At 38.6% G+C, this 20,191-nt stretch overlaps 1 protein-coding gene across 1 annotated transcript in view; it reads left to right on the top strand.

Moving 5' to 3' along the window:
* Nucleotides 1-5,967: 5,967 nt before the first annotated feature.
* XDH (xanthine dehydrogenase) overlaps nt 5,968-20,191 on the top strand; it is a 58,838-nt gene continuing 44,614 nt past the window's right edge. The window contains exons 1-9 of the mRNA XM_063304426.1: nt 5,968-6,146; nt 11,369-11,426; nt 13,528-13,624; nt 14,151-14,259; nt 14,508-14,634; nt 14,990-15,051; nt 16,940-17,008; nt 18,610-18,678; nt 19,219-19,305. Of these exons, the coding sequence (XP_063160496.1) occupies nt 6,090-6,146; nt 11,369-11,426; nt 13,528-13,624; nt 14,151-14,259; nt 14,508-14,634; nt 14,990-15,051; nt 16,940-17,008; nt 18,610-18,678; nt 19,219-19,305 (735 nt within the window). The 5' untranslated portion in view covers nt 5,968-6,089. The remainder of the gene's footprint in view (nt 6,147-11,368; nt 11,427-13,527; nt 13,625-14,150; nt 14,260-14,507; nt 14,635-14,989; nt 15,052-16,939; nt 17,009-18,609; nt 18,679-19,218; nt 19,306-20,191) is intronic.

Below are 20,191 nucleotides of genomic sequence, written 5' to 3' on the forward strand. Positions count from 1 at the left end.
TAAGGTAGCCTTCCTCTATGTAGATATAGGTCTATTAAGGATTACACATTGGGTATGTTGTACAATCAAATGCAAATCCATCTAGTAGTGGGACCATCAATCCCCTATTGTTTCATTTTATAAAGAAGGATGCTCTGGCCTTACTGAAGTTCATATCTGCAGCATTCCCTTGGCCTACTAACTTAGTCCATTTGACCAAAAAACAAGTAAGATTTTCTTTGGCATGACCTATTTTTAACACACCTGTGCTGGCTTTTAGTAATTAACTTGTTCCTTTCTAAATACTTGCAAACCTGCTGCCTGATTAACTTTTCTAGGATTTCTGCCCCCTGTGGTACAACTTCTGACAGGTTGGAACACTTTTTTCATTTGCAAAAAGACAATGCAAAATAGAAATTAAGCAGTTCAGCCTTCTCCCTATTGTCTGTCACCATCTTGGCATCTTGTCTAAGCAGCAAACTGACCATTTCATTGACTTTCTTCTTGTTCTGCACATACCTTAAAACATCTTTTTTTGTTATTTTGGTATTCATTGCAAGCCTCAGCTCATTCTAAACCATAATCTTCCTGACCCCAAAAGTCTTCTCCCCTCAGATTGACATGGACTTTTGTGCTGGCTTATTTGGTAAGCAAATTCCAACAACCACATCAAGCCTAAAGTCTAATTTGATCCACAGTTTTATGAGGTTGCCTTATTTTAGGGAGTCTTGCCAAAGTAATTAGCAAACCTATCCAGGAAGTTGTCATCTTTAGTTCTGGATGGGGTTGCACTGCCCCATTCAGAACCCGTGCGTAACTTGGGGGTCCTCCTGGACTCACGACTCCTGCTCGAAGAGCAGGTGGCAGTCGTGGCTAGGGGGGCCTTTGCACAACTTCAGGTTGTGTGCCAGTTATGCCCTTTCCTGGATCAAGATGCCCTCCAGACAGTCACTCATGCCCTGGTCATCTCCCATATAGACTACTGCAATGCGCTGTACATGGGGCTACCCTTGAAGAGTATCTGGAAACTTCAGTTGGTCCAAAATGCGGCTGCGCGAACAGTGATGAGTGCTCCAAGATCAGCACACGTAACACCTTTACTGCGTGAGCTGCATTGGGTTCCAGTTTGCTTCCAGGTCCAATTCAAGGTGTTGGTTATCACCTTTAAAGCCCTACATGGCATGGGGCCAGGCTACCTGAGGGACCGTCTCATCCCTATAACATCGACCCGCCCCACCCGATCATGCAAAGAGGGCATGTTGCGGACCCCGTCTGTAAGGGAATTCCACCTGGCGGGGTCCAGGAGGTGGGCCTTCTCTGCAGTGGCGCCTGCCCTGTGGAACATTCTACCCGCTGAGGTGAGGCAGGCCCCTTCGCTCCCAACCTTCTGGAGGGGCTTGAAGACCTGGTTCTGCCGCCTCGCCTGGGATGAGAAGGGCAATAGCTCTTCCTGGGAGTGGCTGGTGATGTAGGGTTCTCCCTACAGAATGGAAATCTCCCACTTGGATTCTATACCTATATCTTTATTATTTTAGTATTGTAGCTGTTGACCTGGTGATTTTATGATATGAGGTTTTAAGGTGAATTTTATTGTAAATTGCCCAGAGTCCCCCTTTTAGGGGGAGATGGGCGGTGATAGAAATGTGAATAACAAACAAACAAACAAACAAACCAATTCTCAATTTCTGCTTTACTTCTCCACAATATATGGAGTGTTATATTTTTACAGTAGTAAATGGCCTTATAATCACACCTCAATTCTATTCTACATTTCTTACAGACTTAATGGCCAGCTGATTTTAGTACACTTATCTGGCCAGTCAGGAAGTTAGGAAAAGTTTTAAGTATGTTAAACTGTCATCTAGTAAGTCAGTCCATTGATCCATTATGCCCAGTGGCTGGTGCAGATGTGTCTGCATGTGGGGAGTCCATGTTCCTGCTCTTCAGACTACGATGTGTAGGCTGAAAATACTAAGAACTGAATCTGGGATATTTGACTTGCAGAGCATGTACTTGAATTTATACTGTTTGGATCATTAGAAAGTCAGGGATAAAGAATACAGATGCCATATGGCTGCTGTGATTTTGGGTTACATGGTGGATTAGCAGGAAGTTCAGATGAGGAAATATTCTGCTTTCCCTTTCATCATTAAGTAGAGCGAGTAAATGTTTAAGCATTTTTAATCTCTCTAGTTTTCTTCCACCAATCTCAAGGTTGCATACAGGGGGTGTCAGGCAATCTATCACCCAGGCAGCAAACATAGCCAAGCCTGATAAATTTGAGGTTGCTGTGCCATGTGCCTTCAGGCATGTGGCCTAAAACAAGGTTGAAATATGATAAAAGTTTGTGTGCCACCAGAAATATTTCAGTGTTTATATTTTGGTAAGATATACTCTACTGTATCAGAGATACTAAAAAGCATGGTCTTGGGAGGTAGACAGTGGTCAGCATTCTTCTCTCCCTGCTTTCCTGGCAGAGCTCCTCTGTTACCTTTGAAACTGCAGAAGAAGCTTCGGGGGAAACATGTTGTAGTTTTCACTCAGTTGCAGCTGAAAGTGGATGATGCCTCTGAAAAATAACTAGATGTTTCAAAAAGTTAAGAAAGGTGTTCTTTTTATGCCAAGCAATAATGAAGTAGTAAAGATTTGCATAGTTCCATTTCTATCCCTATTACCTTTGAAATACTGCAATTGTTGGGACTTAATTCTGAATAGAAATTTTTGAACTGGAGTAATGAAAGAAATAAGGAAACCCTTATTTGAAAGTAATGCTCATGAAGCTCAGTAAGACATACCTCTAAATAAACATGGGAGTATTGATTCTGAATAACAGAAGCTATTGTGGAACATCCTGGTGTTACCTCCATCTGCTTGTAGAATTTTGAATTGAATTGAATTTTGAAAGCATCTGTTGGAGTCCTTTTGGATGCTAGACCATCTGGGCTCTTGCTGGTTTGCATGGCAAGACTTCTTGCCACCACTTGTTCTTACAGATCTATCTATCATAACTCTGGCTGCCATGATACAGTTGCCACAAGATTTATTGAAATAATTTCTGAGAATCTATGGAATGTTTAAAATTTGCAATGCAGACAACAACTATAACAATGAAAGAAGAAATAGAAGAGAATTCATTGCTAATTGAGCATAGGAGTTTCAGTATTTAGACTGGTGGCATGCTTTTTAAGTGCAAGCACTGAATTATCTGGGAAGCAGTACTCAAGATCAGCACCTCTCTCAAAAATAGCTCAGACATGTCTTCTGAACAGAGACAGCAGAAGTTCAGACCAGAAAGTAGAAGAAACATGCCTACTCCCCATTTACAGTATAGCTGTACCCATATATAGGCAACATTTACAAAATAATGCAAAGACTAAATGAACGGAGTGGTTTGTTTCAATCCAACAAAGAAAGTTTATAAAAGTGGATGCCTTTCTGGATGTGTATTTACTGTATTTGGGGGTTAGTTCAAGTGAATTAAGTTAGAGTTCTGAGTAAACAGGTGCAGGATCATGTTGCATGCACATTAATATCCTGGCCAGCTTTAATGCTTGTTAGTTTGATTTAAAGTACAAAGGAATGGGCAGAGCTCTTTCCCCCTGCATTTTCTTGTTACTCTGTGCCTTCCAATTCAATGCCTGGGTTCATGGATCATGTTAAACTTAATGTAATTCATTTGATTGTGCCTTCTGTCAACACAACTCTTGTGGTGTAAAAAACTCGCTTTATGGCTTGGTGTATTGTGTAAAACCAGCCAATCATAGTGGATTCAGTAGATCATACTTTTTCCATCATGGCTTTCTGCAGCATACAAACCCAGTGAGTAAGAAAGAAAGCTCAATTAACCAAAGGTGGAGTTGGCTCGCATATTGCAGATGCAAAGCACAAGGGTTCACCAGACTGTGATTTGGGAATCACATTAACATTGTCCCATTTGCTGAAATGCATGGATTGCAGGCTCTGTCTTTAGCTACCCAGGGTATGTCAAAGCCTTAGATCTCGGTTTTCCTGAAATCTGAGTTGCACCATTTCCGTTTTCCCCATGGAGAAATGAATTCATACAATTTTTTTAAAAAAAATTCACAATCACAAGCCTTCCCTCCAACATTCATGTTTTCTACCTGTAAAAAGTTTTGCAATACCCTTGGGGTGAGTTCTTTATCTCGGGAAGCTTAGGCCTTGAAAAAAGCTTGTTTCAGTCTCTTCTATTGTATTTCTGTTATATTCATTTATTAAATTTATATCCTGCTTTTTCTCCAAGAACTCATGATAACGTACATAGTACCTCCTCTTTCAATTTTTTGCTCACAATAACCCTGTGGGGTAATTTTGGCTGAGAGAAAATGATTTGCCCAAAGTCACTTAATAAGTTTCTTAGTTGAGGGTGAATACCTTAACCACCACACCACACTGGCTCTCATGTCAGCCCTCAATCAGTTTCATATCCTGTAGAGTCCATGAGGATTGAGGCAGAGCATAAATTGTACAAATAAAATATATATCCACATTGCTTGTTGTGTATTCACTTTGTTTCAGAACCAGATCTTGTTGAGAAGCATACACATTGGTTTCCCGGAACCTGGCATTTACCATTTTAACTCTCTACCTGCTAAAATATCTACAGTGAGAGATCCAACTGGGTTGCTGTGAACATGGATAATATCAGCTTCCAACTTGCTCAACCAATTGTTTCAAGACTATCTATGCAATTGCATCTGGATTTTGGATAAGTTTGAGCTTTGGAACATTGCAACATCAAAAATGCCTCTGAAATGCATCTGTGATGGTGACAATCTAATTCTTCATATGTATGAATATTCATTTAAATATGTGTTAAATGCATGTATATGCCTGTTTCAAACAACTCTAACAAAGGCCGTGGAATGTATTGCATAATGCTGCTTTTGAAAATAGAGGAGTATTAGTAACAATAAGAATTGCAGGGGGATTATCATATTGGTCTGAGGAAGTGTTATACTGATCTTCTGTTTAAACAGGGTTTTTCTTACAAGTATATTTTACATAGAGGAGGAGTATATAAATAAATTTTAATCAGGTCATGTTTGATTTGAAGCTGATCTCTTGATGCTGATCTCTTTAGAATTCACTGTTAGATGTTAAAGCTGATTTTTGAGAGTTATGAAAGAAAAGAATTTAAGTTGGATGAACCCTTTGTAAGTTGCTTGAAGAATTATTTTCGCACAAGAGAACAACTGACAGTAGTTTCTATCACAAGGGTCATCTAATAAAAGCATAATTGCCCAAGATGAGTGCACTCACTCCTTTTAACCAACTTACTGTACTTACAAGGATTTGAGAATTACAAAAACAATCGGATGAATGTACCTAACCTGAGTTTTAAGTTACAGTTTAACTCTAACTGTACAGTTTATGAGAATGGATTCCTCAAGTTTGATCAGCTTTTTAAGAGAGAAAGTTTGTTACAAAGTTATTGTTGGTTAGATGGATGGTATGGCACACTCTAGAACATAGGTTCTAAACTGGGGGTAATTACCCCCACGGGTAATTTGAGCATATCAAATGGAGCAATTTGCAACTGACTGTTTGTGAGTCAAGGATCCAGTTTGGGGCTGCTGCTGCTGCTGAGATGCTTGTGTAAAACAGCAGGGTCTGCCTATTTTTGTGGGGGTAATGACACCATTATTTGAGACTGGGAAAGTGGTAATTGGGTCATATAGTTTAAGAACCACTACTCTAGAACCAGTCATGGAAAAGATATGTCATAGATGATAGAACATGAAATAACAGGCATTAATTTTGAGCCATCTTGATCCCCTGCCAAAGTTTGGCTGCCTTATCTATTGAAGATTGAGTTGAATCATCATGGCACAGAAAGGGTTGGAGACTCTATCCTTTTCCATTTCTCCTGCGCTATCATTAGAGCAGGAAGTCCCGGCCAAGTGTAGCTGACACGCCTCTGGGTGGTTCTTGTGTAACTTGGACTCTTACAGTGTTGCAATATAAGATCAGAGATTCCTATGAACTCCCTCTACTGCATGTGTTGATACCTTTGGGACTCAGACCGCAGCTGTGTTGGGCGACATCAAAGAGTGTGATCAAGGAACTTCCCCTTATTTTCCATTCAGAAGATGCGCAAAATGGCCCCAGAAAAGGATGAACTGGTCTTCTTTGTAAATGGCAAGAAGGTAGGACATGTTTCTTATAACATTTCTGCTTGCATCTTAGTCCATGGATTATTCTCATGGCTCTTCGCCCTCTTCAGCAGATGGCACAAGCATTCCTCAAAGAAGCAGTCCTGGATTTAATATATTTGTAATCTGTCTCTTGTTCCCATTTACTGACCTGTTCAATAAATGATAGATGAATGAAGAAATGGTGATAGGAGAGCCACATGAGTAGCTGCCATTATGGCAATTGGGGCTCGGGGTGGTTGCTTTAGAAAACAAACCAAACTTTCTTTTTAATGGATCCCATGTTTCTTTTAATTATAAAAAAAAGAGGAAAAAGCATAATGCTTTTCAGTCTGTTTCTTTCCAGAAAATGCTTGTGTTACATTTTGTGTTGATAAAGTTGTTACTTAAGTCAGGGACATCACTTTTATAAAAGTGCCATTCCTAAATTAGTGCTGAGCAAAATGCTCCATAAACCTCAACAAAGCTGAGTTAAAGAAAACTGCAGAGAACCACTAAAGTAAGACTATACATGCAATCTCATAAGCTACATAGTGCTGTATGTGCATCAAATACAAATAATGTATATGTTCTTGGTTGCCTTGAACGTTCCCTGATCCTGTCTTTGGCTGCTTTTTAGTTATCATATTAATATCCAAGATGAACTGAATTACAAAAGCAAGCCCTATCCATGCCCCTCCCTGCCCCATTCCTCCCTTTGCACAGAGAGATTAAATGCTAGTGATTACCAATAACAGATGGGGCTTATTTGAACTGGAGGATCAGGTAGATTATTCCATTCCTGATGAGTTTCAGAGAAAAAGGACACTGTATTGAAATGTCCTGGTTTGCTCCAGAAGGTTTGACTGCCAGGGTCTGCAGAGTATTCACTCTGGCTGCCAGGATGGAGTTCATGAATTGAAACGAATTAGCACCTCCCTTTTGGCTTCATTGTAAGTAGTTTAGATTCATCTGATTCTGCATGGTCAAATTCTGCTTTTCTGGCTGAACATCTGACTGATATTATCTAAAAAAGATACCCTCAGCAGTTGCTCTAGCACAGGGCTGTCATACAGAGGTAACCAGCTGGGAACAGCCAGGGTGGAGATTAGATAGGTTTCATCAGCAAACTGTAAACAAAGCCACTGTTCTTACTTCCTTGAGAGCCATGTGGTTTTGTAGCTTTCAGCCTGTAGTCAGAGAAGAAGAATATTGTTTTTGCTCATGCTTAGTTAAGCCTGGAGAGCAGAAAGTTGCCATCACAGCTTCCTCAAATCTCCATAGTATTTATCCCTACAAAGGTGTCTCTCTCTCTCTCTCTCTCTCACTCACTCACTCACTCACTAACTACAAGCTTCCTTGAAATACCAGACATGGTAGAAGTCCTATTTCCACATCTTTTTCATTTAGATTAGTTTTGTCCTACACCTAATAGGTCATTGCTCAGCAGAATACTGTATGCTTTGCATGTAGAAAGGACCTGCTGAACCCACAGATCTTTAACTAAAAGCAGCTTGTCAAACATCTGGAAAAGATCATCCCCCTTTTGAATTCTTCAATGCTTCAAGAGCTGCTACCAGATAAAGCAGAATAGGCCATGTACTGATAGTTATAAGTGTGCAACTCATGTAAATGTTTCTAGAGCCTTCCTCTTCATGTACACAGTTGTGGCAGCATTCATAATGTACATCTTTAGAAAAAGTGAAGGGTGAGAGTGGCCCATTGAAAATCACCCAGAGGCCGGGGGAAACTGACTGCAAATCTCTGTTAAGAATCGACTTGGTGACAAGGACTCACATGATGCAATATGTGCAAAAGCATTTGTTCCAGCCTTTCACCTATCCAAACATTAAGTGAAATCCCTGCAAATCATCTGACCTTTAAAACAAGAGAAATTCCCCCCATATAGTATGTTTTACATCAGCTGTCTCTTCCATGATCTAAAAATCCTCTGAAATGGTGCCAGTATTGATTATCAGCCCAACCTTAGGAAATGAGGTTGATGGATAATTTGGATTGCTTGTTTAATGAAATGAGTCCACATTGTAACTAAGAGATGCACAAGCTCTGTGATAGTTACCTTGAACTGTTATAAGCAGGCTTTGTCGCACAAGTTTGTTCAGATCCTTTGAAACCACTGCAGCATGGAAAGATTATGAAATGCTACCAGAAGAGGAGGCTCAAAGTACTGTAGAGACGGAGGCTTTCAGAAGCCCTGGAAATATTGACCAAAGCCTTAGAACAGAACATGATACGTTGCATTGCAGTTAATGAGAAAGGTTACCTTGTCACTATTTCTGGCAGCCTGACATTGCAAATAACTGCCATTGTTTGCTGTGTGTGACTTCAAGGCTAGAGCATCAGGTGATAGGAAGGAATCGGTAAGAGGTAGGAAAGCAAGCCAAAAATGATGTTTAGTTATCAGGGTGTCATTTGAAGTTCATTAAGCACCTATTTAATTCTATTTAATTTCTCAAACCAACAGCTGAAATAATATTCTTTTCCAAATTCATTATATCATGACAGTGTCACTTGTGTTTGGCTGGAAATTGTTGATAAATATTGCTTTTCTAAGAAGTGGATATAAAAAGGAAAATCAGTAAAATAGTAAGAAGTGGATATAAGTAAGGAAAATAAGTATTTCAATCAAACCATATGCACTCATTTTACCACTCCTAATACTCCTTAATGTCCCAGTGATGCATTATATTAAATGAATGGTTTGAATTTGTTTGAGTAGATATGCATTAAATCTGTTTTCCCAAAACAGGTGCTGTCTAGTTGCTGGTTAGAAATTCTGGGAGTTGCAGCCAGAGTATGTGGAAGGAACTAGACTGGGGAAGTTGAGGGGATCAGGAGCAAACCTTTTTCCTTCCACATGATGCTCTTGGTAGAAAGTTGGTCTCCCACTAAACCTAATGAAATGGCAGTGGCAACAAGGGATTTTTGTTATGAATGTAGTACAGTGGTATAAATGTCAACAATATTCTCACAGGAGTTACAGTCCTGATTCAGCTCTTATGTGGCAGCTATTTCCTGTAAAATCATAAATAAACATACAGGAGCAAATTGACTTTGAAATTATGATCTTGTTGTGTAACATGTATTATACTGAGTCTTGCTGGATCATCCCAAAGGTTTATTTAATCCAGCATTCTGCTTCCACAGACTGCCCAAAACCTCCCCAGCACTTGTTATTCAGTAGCTCACTGCCACCAAATATTATGGTTCTGTAAAGTTAGTGTCAATTTCTTCAATCTCCTTTAAAGAAGCTACCTTAACTAATTATGGCAGTAAGCCAAATTATGCCAAGAAATATGCATTCTATCCTGAAATTCTTGCAGGTCTAGGCAAAATGAACTTTAACAAATGCTTATTTTGTGTTACGCACAACAGCTCAAAGCACACAATCACCTTCTTCTACACAAGCACAAGAAATGTGCTGAGATAATTTGTTAGTAATTAAATAATGCAGTGTCTTCTTGTCAGATGCTTTTTTGACCCTTAGATCAAAGTTTTCAGCTGAAAAGCAGTTTTATAACTAATCTAATCTGGAAATATAGGAATAACCTTTATTGTTAATAGTTAAGGCTAAATTGGCTAGAATTCAGCCAAGCAAAATGTTCTCCTGCTCAAAATTTCACCCCCTAGGTGTTTAGGGCTGTTTGCAGACACACTGTACTTCCTTGCCTCCATTCATAGGATTTTACAGGAGGTCAGATGTCATTCTAGTCCATCTGTAACTCTTCTGTGATTCTCTTGTCCCTTCCCTCTTCTCCTTTGCAGTACAAATCATGAAAAGAAACTAAGACAGAAGAGCTGCCTAAGATCATTCAGTGAATAGCATTAGGGGCCCAGTATCCAGACACTGCTCAAATGGCTCAAATTATAGCTCATATTTTAACCTAGCATGCCAAGCCTATGGGGTTAGTTTATACTTTGATGTGCTGTTGTGTTACCCTAGAAAACTGGATTAGTAAAGAGGAGTTCAGTTAACCATGGGTAAACACTAATCAATCCATCTGTCTGGGTTCACACAATATATTGAACTGCACGCTGGTTAACTACAGTTTATTTTTGTATATTATGCAAAGCTAGGCACTCTAGATACTTAACAGTTTCCAGAGAAGAGTTTCCAGAGAAAGACATTAAAAGTGAACAGGAACCAGCAAGAAGTACTGTTACAGAGAAATGCTGATAAATAACTCAATTAAAAACCTAGCTTAAAGGCTACAGCAAGAGTGGTGTGGCAAGCCAAGCCAAGAAGGCAGGAGTTCAATGTAACTGTTTGTGACATAAAGTCTACCTTGAAGGAGGAAATGAACAACCTGACTCAGGGGCCTATCAGTCTTATGCTGCAATCAGGAAGGAAAGTTTGTTATTGTTGGCAGAATGTACCAACCTGTTATTAGAACACTCTGCATTCTCGTGGCTGCAAAACTTATGTTTTGGTACACTGGGCACTTAGAGTGCTACCTTGGGCCTGGGAGAGAAAATACACTCAAGTTGTGATTGCCAGAGACAGTTCTAACCCTCAGCACATGACGGGAGGTGTTTAGCACAAGCTTTTTGTCAGGCTCAGTTGGTCCTTATTCCACAATCTCAGTAAGAATACTGCTCATTTATTTAAACTGAAATCATTATTATTCTTTTTACTAAAAAGTATGATAGATGGCTAACAACACTTTCATCAAAATAAGTAATCATATAAAAGAGTTATTTAAAAAGAGAACACTTAAAGGCACCAAAAAACCTGTTTGAATGCCACGGGAAAGGTAAATACATCCCTGAAGTGAGCTTAACTCCTCGTGACTGCATAAACACATCCAAAATGTTTGCTTGGCAACAGTACAGAAGTGGTTTGTTGTCTTCTTCCACAAATTGTTTTGACTTTCTACTCTCTTGCAGTGCTCTGGTATCTCCCACCCAATACTGATCAGGCCTGACCCTGATTAACTTCCAACCATCATTGCCACTTGCAGTTCTGTACTGTAAATGCCATAGAACTACAAAATAATTATATTGTAAGAACAGGGATCCTTTAAGAAGTGGTTGCAGGTCAAAGACACTGGATGGTTTGACAAATTCACTGGCAAATGGTGGAATATTCTGACTTCCCATAATGTAATCAGTTGCTGATGGATGATATCATTTCCTTTGTTACTGGCATTAGCAGCAGCAGACAGATGTATGTATATTTGGATGTGTTTTAAGAAACTATCTTTCTTGCTTTTCAGGTAGTGGAGAAGAATGTGGATCCAGAAACTACGTTGCTAACCTACCTTCGAAGGAAACGTATCTGAGCTCAAGAAACATGCACTGCATGGAATTTAAAATAGTCCAGATATTTCCAGGTGGCCTGAGGACACAGGACTGGGCCAGAGTCCAGTAGAATAAGTTTTAAGATTTCTGAGAACTCATTGCCTTCTAATTTTTATGCCCAGCATTTCCAGTTTTGCCAGAGTTAAACTGAATGATGTAAACATGAAGTACATTCACAACCTATAGTAAAAACTCTATAGTGTGAGAAGATGGACAATTATCATCATCTGTTTTGCATTGGATTAGTATGAAATAAGCTGAGCTACTTCTGCATTCATTGACTCCTATGCTGGAGAATTAATGCCTAATCTGGAAATAGCACGACTTATTTCTAATCAAGTCTGATTTCAGAATCAACAAGCAATGCCCAATAAGCCACCAAACCCCTTACTTCCCACTTACCTGCTGATCCTTATTATCAAGTCCTGAGTTCTTCCATTTAGCCTCAGTTGCCACCAGTTGCAATAATTGTAACATTATGGTTACAGCTAGCCTTTACTGGAGGGTATGGAGAACGATTGCTCTCCCTCCAATATCTGTGGCCAGAAAACTATAGCTTTCCTAAAGACTACTGACACTGGCATAGCCTTTGCTAAAACTATATTTCCCAAAGAGTATGGTAAGGCTTCATAAACTGCAAAGCAAAATGCAAGGTGCCACAAAGATGCCTCTACCTCATGAGTTAAATCTAGCTGTGCTCACATGACACACAACCACAAACTAACCAACTACATTTAAGTTTCACGTGTTGTACAAATCTAACTTGGGCAATAAATGTGGTCTTGGAGTTAAACTGGATTGAGTGAACCTAAATGAACCATTGGTAAGCATGTTTAAAGAATGTAGCCAGTGCTGGAATCTGGCTTTTATTGTAGGTACACACTCATGTACTTTGTTTCCTGCAATTACTGAACCAGGGAGTTGAATTTGACTATCAGAAATTCAGGAGATGGAAAGGGATAGGCTAGCTGGTTTAAGGGGATTACTTCTCTGGCTTGGGTTAAATCTAAGTGAGAGCTTTCTCTCTGTCATTTAAAATAAGTAGTACATTAATGTTTACATTATAGCGAATCTTAAATGCCAAAAGAGGGACCAGGAAAGAAGAACAGACTGAATGAAGGAAGTTCATCCATTGGGGTCCAGTTTGTTTTTCATAAAAAGCTGGGTGGCATTGCCATAGACAAGTGATTGCATGGCACTAATTAAGAATATTCCCAAGGGGAACACCATGTATTCTCCCAGAAATACACATTCATTGACTTCTATGCTGGAGAATTAATGCCTAATCTGATTTTCTTCCCCTAGTCATACATGTAGAACAAGCAAATATATCTAGTGGATGTAAATCAATTCTTCCTCCCTTTTTCACCAGCTGATCCTCTTCAGCAATTAAAAAAAGGATAAAATTGTATTTAAGGATGTGCGCACAGCTAAAGTTGGACACATTAATCACCGAACCATAAAAGAGGCATATTATATGGCTTCCAGCATTGTACGGACCTTTCTACACAACACATTAAATCAGCTCAAAATCCCAAAGAACCATCAACAGAAAACACTAATTAGGAAAAAGCAGCCGAGAACAGACTGATTTTAAAGACTTGCTTGAAGAATTGAAATGAGAAGGCCATGGGCCATTGTTGGCTGTGTTTCATGATATACAAACCAAATAAGTTAAAGACTGCACTCATATCACCTGCAAAACCTGATTAGTTTTAATCTTCATTAGCCTTTTGTGTCTTAATGAGTTTTGTTAGTTTATGATTTGATGTATTGTGTGAATCCAGTAATCAAGTTAAGCATGTTGTGTGAACACAGTACATGAGTGTGTACCCAAGTTAGGTCAGTTTTGTCCAATAATTCTGTGCTTTTTTTATCAGTTGATCAAATCCTATACTTTAAAAATCAGATTTCCCAATCAGGGAATACATTTAGAACAAACCTTGATTGCTTTTTAAAGAAAGCCTGATTTTCATTCTGCACATATCGACCACAGGATCAAATCCTTCAGTGTTAAAAGATTGTAAGCAATTTAGCTGTGTTGGTATGTTTTCCTTAACCTCTATCCTATTAGTGGGCTTGTGTGGAACCAAACTGGGCTGTGGAGAAGGAGGCTGTGGCGCTTGCACAGTTATGATTTCCAAGTTTGACAACTTCCGAAAGAAAATAATGTATCCTTTGAACCACGTTTGATGAGATGGAAGAGCAGGTCTTGAATGTGGGATTTTAAAGTTTCAACATCCAAGTTTTGTCCAGCTTTTCTGCTAATATTTTAGTACTACCGAAGCATCTGATAACATTTATTAAAATCCACTGCACTTTTTCAGCTCTGCTCTCTTAGATTAATATTTGTTTTACATGCCAGATTTCATTGAATAACAATAAATGATAATATTCTCTTGATGTCAGTTTTCTTTCCCATTTACCTTCCATATCTGTACCCAATGTTGGTGCTGGTACTTGGAAGCCACATACTTTTGGCCAATGTTTGTTCTGGACTTCAACTTTCATCAGGCCCAGTTAGCATAACCAATGGGGAGGTATTGTCTTCCAAAACATTTGGATGATGCCAGAGCACCTACCTCTGTTGCAGTTTCAGTATGAGATTAACAGCCCAATCCTGGAGATTGGCCTTCATTATTTTATTGTACTTGAAGATTTTACAAAACAAACAACCTCCTTAATTCATTGCTCCAGTCATTATACTGCAAATGCATGCTTATTCCCCATCTGTGCCCTCCACCATGTAGCTGTAACCACAGTTGAAGGCATAGGAAGCACAAAGACAAGGCTGCACCCTGTACAGGTAAGCTGGGGAGATGTGACTATCTTTTAACAAATGTTTGGGTTCACAGATTACATTAAGCCATAGTTTGTGGTATGAAAAATTGGTAGTTCATACAAAAGACAAAGCCCAAAGAAGTTCTATTTATGTGTAGTGTGATGTGCGAACCAGACCAGACACTGGCTGTGTTCACACCTATCACCAAAAGCAAGTTGATTGGTTTGATTTGGCTTGGCATATTTTATGAGCCAATTCTTCTTCTATTCTAGGAGAGAATAGCCAAAAGCCATGGATCACAGTGTGGTTTCTGCACTCCTGGCATTGTAATGTCCATGTATACCTTGCTTCGCAATCATCCTCAGCCTAGAATGGAAGAGATTGAAGATGCTTTTCAAGGTAAGATTGCCAGATGCAGTGGACCACAACTCCCATCTTTATTGGCCCAGTCGCTTTTCATCATGGAATAAAGTAAGAAATACAGTACATTTGAAAATGATGGTTAGTTGATAAGCAGTCAGTTTAGGTTGATCCGCCATGATTTGATGAAGTTGTTGTGATGTTTTTTGAGACTGGAATCCTGCCTTCCAAAGTTATCAAAGCTCCAGAGACAGTTACTCTTTTCTCTATTGTCAGCTTCCTTTCTTGGAGGCAAACATCAGTCTCTTCATGGTAGAGAAAAAAACTAAAATAACCTTCCTTCTATTACTTTCTACATGCCTGTTAACTTTTTCAACTTGATTTGGCAATGTAGGAAATCTCTGCCGCTGTACAGGATACAGACCCATCCTGGAGGGGTACAGGACATTTGCAAAGGTAAGGGGCTAGAGGTAAGATGTCTTGGTGGTGGAATCAGACTGACTTTTCCAAATAAATGTGAAGATGCAATCTGCTTTGACTTGAACTCTACTTCTGATTACTTCACAGCCATGTCTATGTAATTTACTTGACAATAGACCTGAAGTGATTTGCCACTATCTCCTTCTGGGATGGTTTTCATTTTCCCAGTCTAGCCTATTGCCCTGGTATTCCTCTGTGGCCTCCTATTTAAGTACTGATCAGGTGTAACTCTGCTTAGCTTTTAAGCCCACATAAAGTCAGCCAAGCACTGCTGCTTGCTGAGTGTAATGGTTTTTATATACAGTTTGTAGCATTGCTTGTGCAGATAATTGGCTGGCAATGCCTTTCAGTACTGTGTGGCAATTCCTCCATCAAGCTGTGGGAGAAGGGGAGCTGGAAGAACTGGAGGCTTGCTGTGAGTAATTTTCATCATTCTTTGCAGACAAAGTCAACTGGATTTTCTTTGACTTGGACTTCAGTGTTGGGGCAGGGCATAGGGAGATCACTTTGATAATTAGTTGTTCTGTTCACACAGATTATTTTCAGCTTGCACATCCTAAGGATGAGGACAAAGTCTATGGAGAGCTTAGAGATGCCACCTTCTTTACCTCTGTCTCAATTAAATTGACCAGGCTGACTCTGGCTCATAGTTAAGTGAAGTGATCAAGGTCTCCTTTGGTATAAGACATATTTCTACCTGTTTAAAGGAGGCAGTTATCAATCCTTTATTGAAAACACTCTGACCAACCTAGGAAATTTCTGTTATTAGAGGCCAACCTTGAATGTTCCATCCTTGGGTTAAGTTGTTAAGAAAATGGTAGCCTTGCAGGTCTATATGCATTTGGAAAAACTGATAATTTGGACTCATTTCAAATGAAGTTTCATCTGGGATGTTGCAGATGGCAGCTGTGGTAAGGTACATGGTTGCATAACTATAGGTAGTATACCAACTGCAACTCTTTCTGAAACCTGGTGACAGTTATTCATATCTTGGTTCCAACTTATTGTGGCTACTGCAGTGCACTCTATGTAGGGCTACCCTTGGAGAATGTTCAGAAATCACAATTGGTACAAAATTAAGTAGTAAGACTGCTAACTGATAGAAGGTATGGGGATCACCTGATACCTGTGTGGAACAATCTGCAATAGTTACCACTTGCCTGTGAGGCACAAGTTGAATATTGGTTTAGGGCTTGACTATTTGAGAAACTCCCTTCCCAAGTATCAACCTGCCTGGTACTTAGATAATCAGGAGAGACTCTTTTGAAGATGCCTCTGCTGCTGATACATGGTGGAAGGCCTGTTGTGGCTCCCAAGCTATGAAATGCTTTCCTTGAGGAGATGAGTTTGGCTACTGCTTTTCCAGTATTTAGAAAAATAAGAAACACATACTGATTAACTGTTAATGGATGTTTAGCATATTGATTTTAATTTAGATTTTAATTGTATTGGTTTACTGTTATCTTTTATTTTTTATTGTTGCAAGTTGCTTTGATTTCTTATATAATCAGAAACAGGGTACAAAATAAATCAGTAATTGTCCACCATGGGAATACATTGTTGCATTTGTTGCTGCTTCTGCTGCCTTCATTTCCTTTATATCCTGCCTTTTCTCTGAGAACTTGGTATCTCCCCTGATATCTCCCCTGATTTAATTCTCACCTCTAAGGTGGATTGGGGTGAGAGACAGTGATTGGTTCAAAGTCATTCTATGGTTGAATGGGGACTTGAACCTCAATTTCTTCAGTCCAAATCCTATCTTTTATCAATAACGCTTGAGTCTGATCCAGCACAACTCTTCAAATGTTTGCATATTCTTTTAATAGCATGGAAAGTTTATTTGGAAATATTTCTTTCTCTCTAGGAAGGGGGATGCTGTGGGAAACAAGTAAATGGAGTAGGTTGCTGTATGGCTGGAAAAGAAAATAATGTGGTAAGTTGCATAAATCAGTTGGATGTTTCTCAACTTCCTTAAGTATTTCCAAAGGAAATAAAATAATATTTGTTTTAATGACATGTAATTTATTGTAATTAGGTTATTTATCACCCTTGACACAAGAAACTTATTTTTAAAAATCAGTTTAAATGCCATGGCTCCCTCCTCCCTGCCAAATAAACAGAAATGTAGCTGTTGAGAATATTGGGAATTCTACTAAAGATTCTCACTGATCTTATACCTATAATTCCCAGGATTTTTTGGGAAGAAGAAATGGCTACTGAACCCTTTTAGGTTTATACAGGTGTTGATAGCACTGACAATTAAGTGCTAACTAATTTTGGTGTAAGCGCTAAACCATAACATTTACTGCTGAGTGATATGCATAGAACTGCATATGTAACGTGATTTATAATTATAACTCTCTTCAGTATTCTCTTTTGAACATATGAAGGAGCCATGAAAAGCACAGCATTTACTCCACACGATAATGTTACCCTGCATCCTGGCAATACTTCTCAGACAACACACAATTAATTTAAATGTTAACAAGACCACCATAATCATGCATATTGTTTACAATTGGGGAACCACTACATTGTAAATATAACAACAGAACTTCATTGTAGTTAATGACCAGAACTCCACAAACAAAGAACATGAGGAATACTAAACACAAGCCAAAATAAAAGTGAGTGGAGTATGACCATCAATTTGGTCTGGACTGTAAATACAGGTGGCCACAAATAGCCTTCAAAATTCTTCAAATCTGTGGTCATGACGTTGGCTTGACAAGCTTTCCAAATTTCTCCAGGGCAATGAAAAATTCTCCAATAATACCTGAAGGACAAGACTTCCCCTTAGTGGTGACAGTAGGACTGCTTAACAGGAAGACCCCAGTGGGAAGACCCGCTGTCTTCCTTTGTGATTTAATGGAACATGTGAAGCCAAAGAGACTGCAGATCATTGGAGAGGTGATTGTAAAATGAAAGAAGCAGAGTATGTTCACAGTCAATTTTTGGGTACCTCATCTTCAGTGCAAGAACATTCCACTCATGAGAAAGTTTATGAAATTCTCTTCTACTCTGAAAGAAATTTAAAAGAAAATTCTCTTTCAAAGAAAATTCTCTTTCATCAAAGTGAATGAAAACTTTTAGTACAAAATGTATCTATATTCTGTATGTATTTTTTAAAAGTGAGGGATATCTTTACATTGCATATTTCATAAATGAAAGAAATAACAAATGTAATTTTTTCTGCATGAAGGAAAAGGCATTTTATGACAATATCTTATTAAATATTGTATTTAATTATTACATATTTTTGTCCTTTTTTCTTCAAGGTATTTGTTATATAACAAATGTTTTAGTCTTAAGCTAAATTACTTAATATTAAAATCTCCATTGCATTGTGTTAATGCAAGGAAAAAATAGATGAGCAAAGCAAATTTAATGACAATTAAAATACTAAAAAGATAAAAGAAAAAAAAACAGAAAAAATATTTTTTTTAGAAAAGAACTATTCAGTTTCTGACTTTCCCCTTTTTATACATCTGCAAATTTGTTGTATTTGTCTTGTTTTGTCCTTTTTTCTAATAGGTTCAGGGGTGCAATGAAAAGCAAGTCAATGGCCTGAGCTGTTGCATGAATGAAAAAGAAGGCAATTCAGTAAGTCCATGAGATCTTTGGATATGGATATTTACTCTTGTTACTTTCTTATGTAGAAATAAACAGTTAGTGAAATTATCCCCAGCAGAATGTTCTATTGATAGATTAGGGCTACAATTTCCAGAATTCTTAGTTAGTGTAACCACTGGTTTGTTTACTTGGGAATTTTGGAAGTTGTAGCCCTAACAAATCTGGAGCCATCAGGTAGTAGGGAACTGACTTAAGAATTAATTGGTCATTAATTACCTGAACAAATATTATTACTTCTTGAAGGTCCTTATTGCTATTAAATGTAAAAAAATATGCTGTTCAGAAATAAAATATATGAAAGTAGTCTTTAATGGTACAAAACAAAGAGGAGGAGGAGAATGAAAAGGAATGAATGTATATGTATGTGTATGTATGTATGTGTATGTATATATGTGTATGTATATATGTATGTATGTACACATATCTACACATATACTGTATATATATGTATGTGTATGTATATATGTGTGTGTGTGTGCATATATAAATAGCATTGCTTTTCTTCTGCAGGGACTGATTACCACAACTCTGTTCAATACATCTGAGTTCCAGCCTTTTGACCCTACCCAGGAACCTATATTCCCACCTGAGTTATTGGTGAGTTTTCTTCACCAGGCTAACTGAATTTCCTTATGGAAGATCTTGGTATTCTCACTGATTTGCACCCATAAACCAGACTATCTAGAAATTCTGGGAATGACAGTGCCAACGCATCTGGAGAGCACCATGCTGGGGAAGGGTAGACTTAGGTACACTGTCTGGAGCTAACTTGATGTTTATGTCAGCAGCTTCTTTTTCTTGACATATTTCAGTGGTGAATAAGGAACTATAATAGAGCTGGAGAGAGAGAAGGAGGGAGAGAAAAGGCAGGTTGGTTATGTAAAAAAGAAAAAGAAACCGTATGTAAATTGGGGGTCCTTGATTCACTGCTCTTTAGTCAATTAAATACTCTCAGAGATGATGGGAAATGTTATCACTAACAGTTTGTGATTCTGTAAACATTGCAAATGACCCAAGGCATTAAGCAACAATAGGGTGCTGAAAAAGGTTTGTAATCCCTCTGTTTATGTAGGTCGTTATATCATGGCAAATCAATCCAGGATAATGGTGCTGACACAGGGGTTTAATTGTATCTATGTCCTGACCATTGCACAGGAAACATCTGATGATGGGTATTCATCTCCTTTTATCATCAGAACTTTCTATTCACCTTAGTCAAGCAATTTCTTCCATAATTCAGGAATTATGTATTCAGGCATTTAGCAGGTGGCATCACCTGCTGATCTTGCTTGGACAAGGAAGCTTAGATGGAATATCTCCAGGGAATACTGGGATTAGTCTAGATTGGGAGGTAAATAATAATAATAATAATAAATCCTAGAAGAAGGCAATGGCCAACAATGCCCATGTTGTTGCCAAGAAAATACATGGATATGTCCATGAAGGTCTTTTGAAAGCTCTTAAAGGCTAAGCTGTTTCAGAG

The sequence above is a fragment of the Candoia aspera genome, chromosome 1, assembly GCF_035149785.1.
Source record: "Candoia aspera isolate rCanAsp1 chromosome 1, rCanAsp1.hap2, whole genome shotgun sequence".
Classification (NCBI taxonomy): domain Eukaryota; kingdom Metazoa; phylum Chordata; class Lepidosauria; order Squamata; family Boidae; genus Candoia; species Candoia aspera.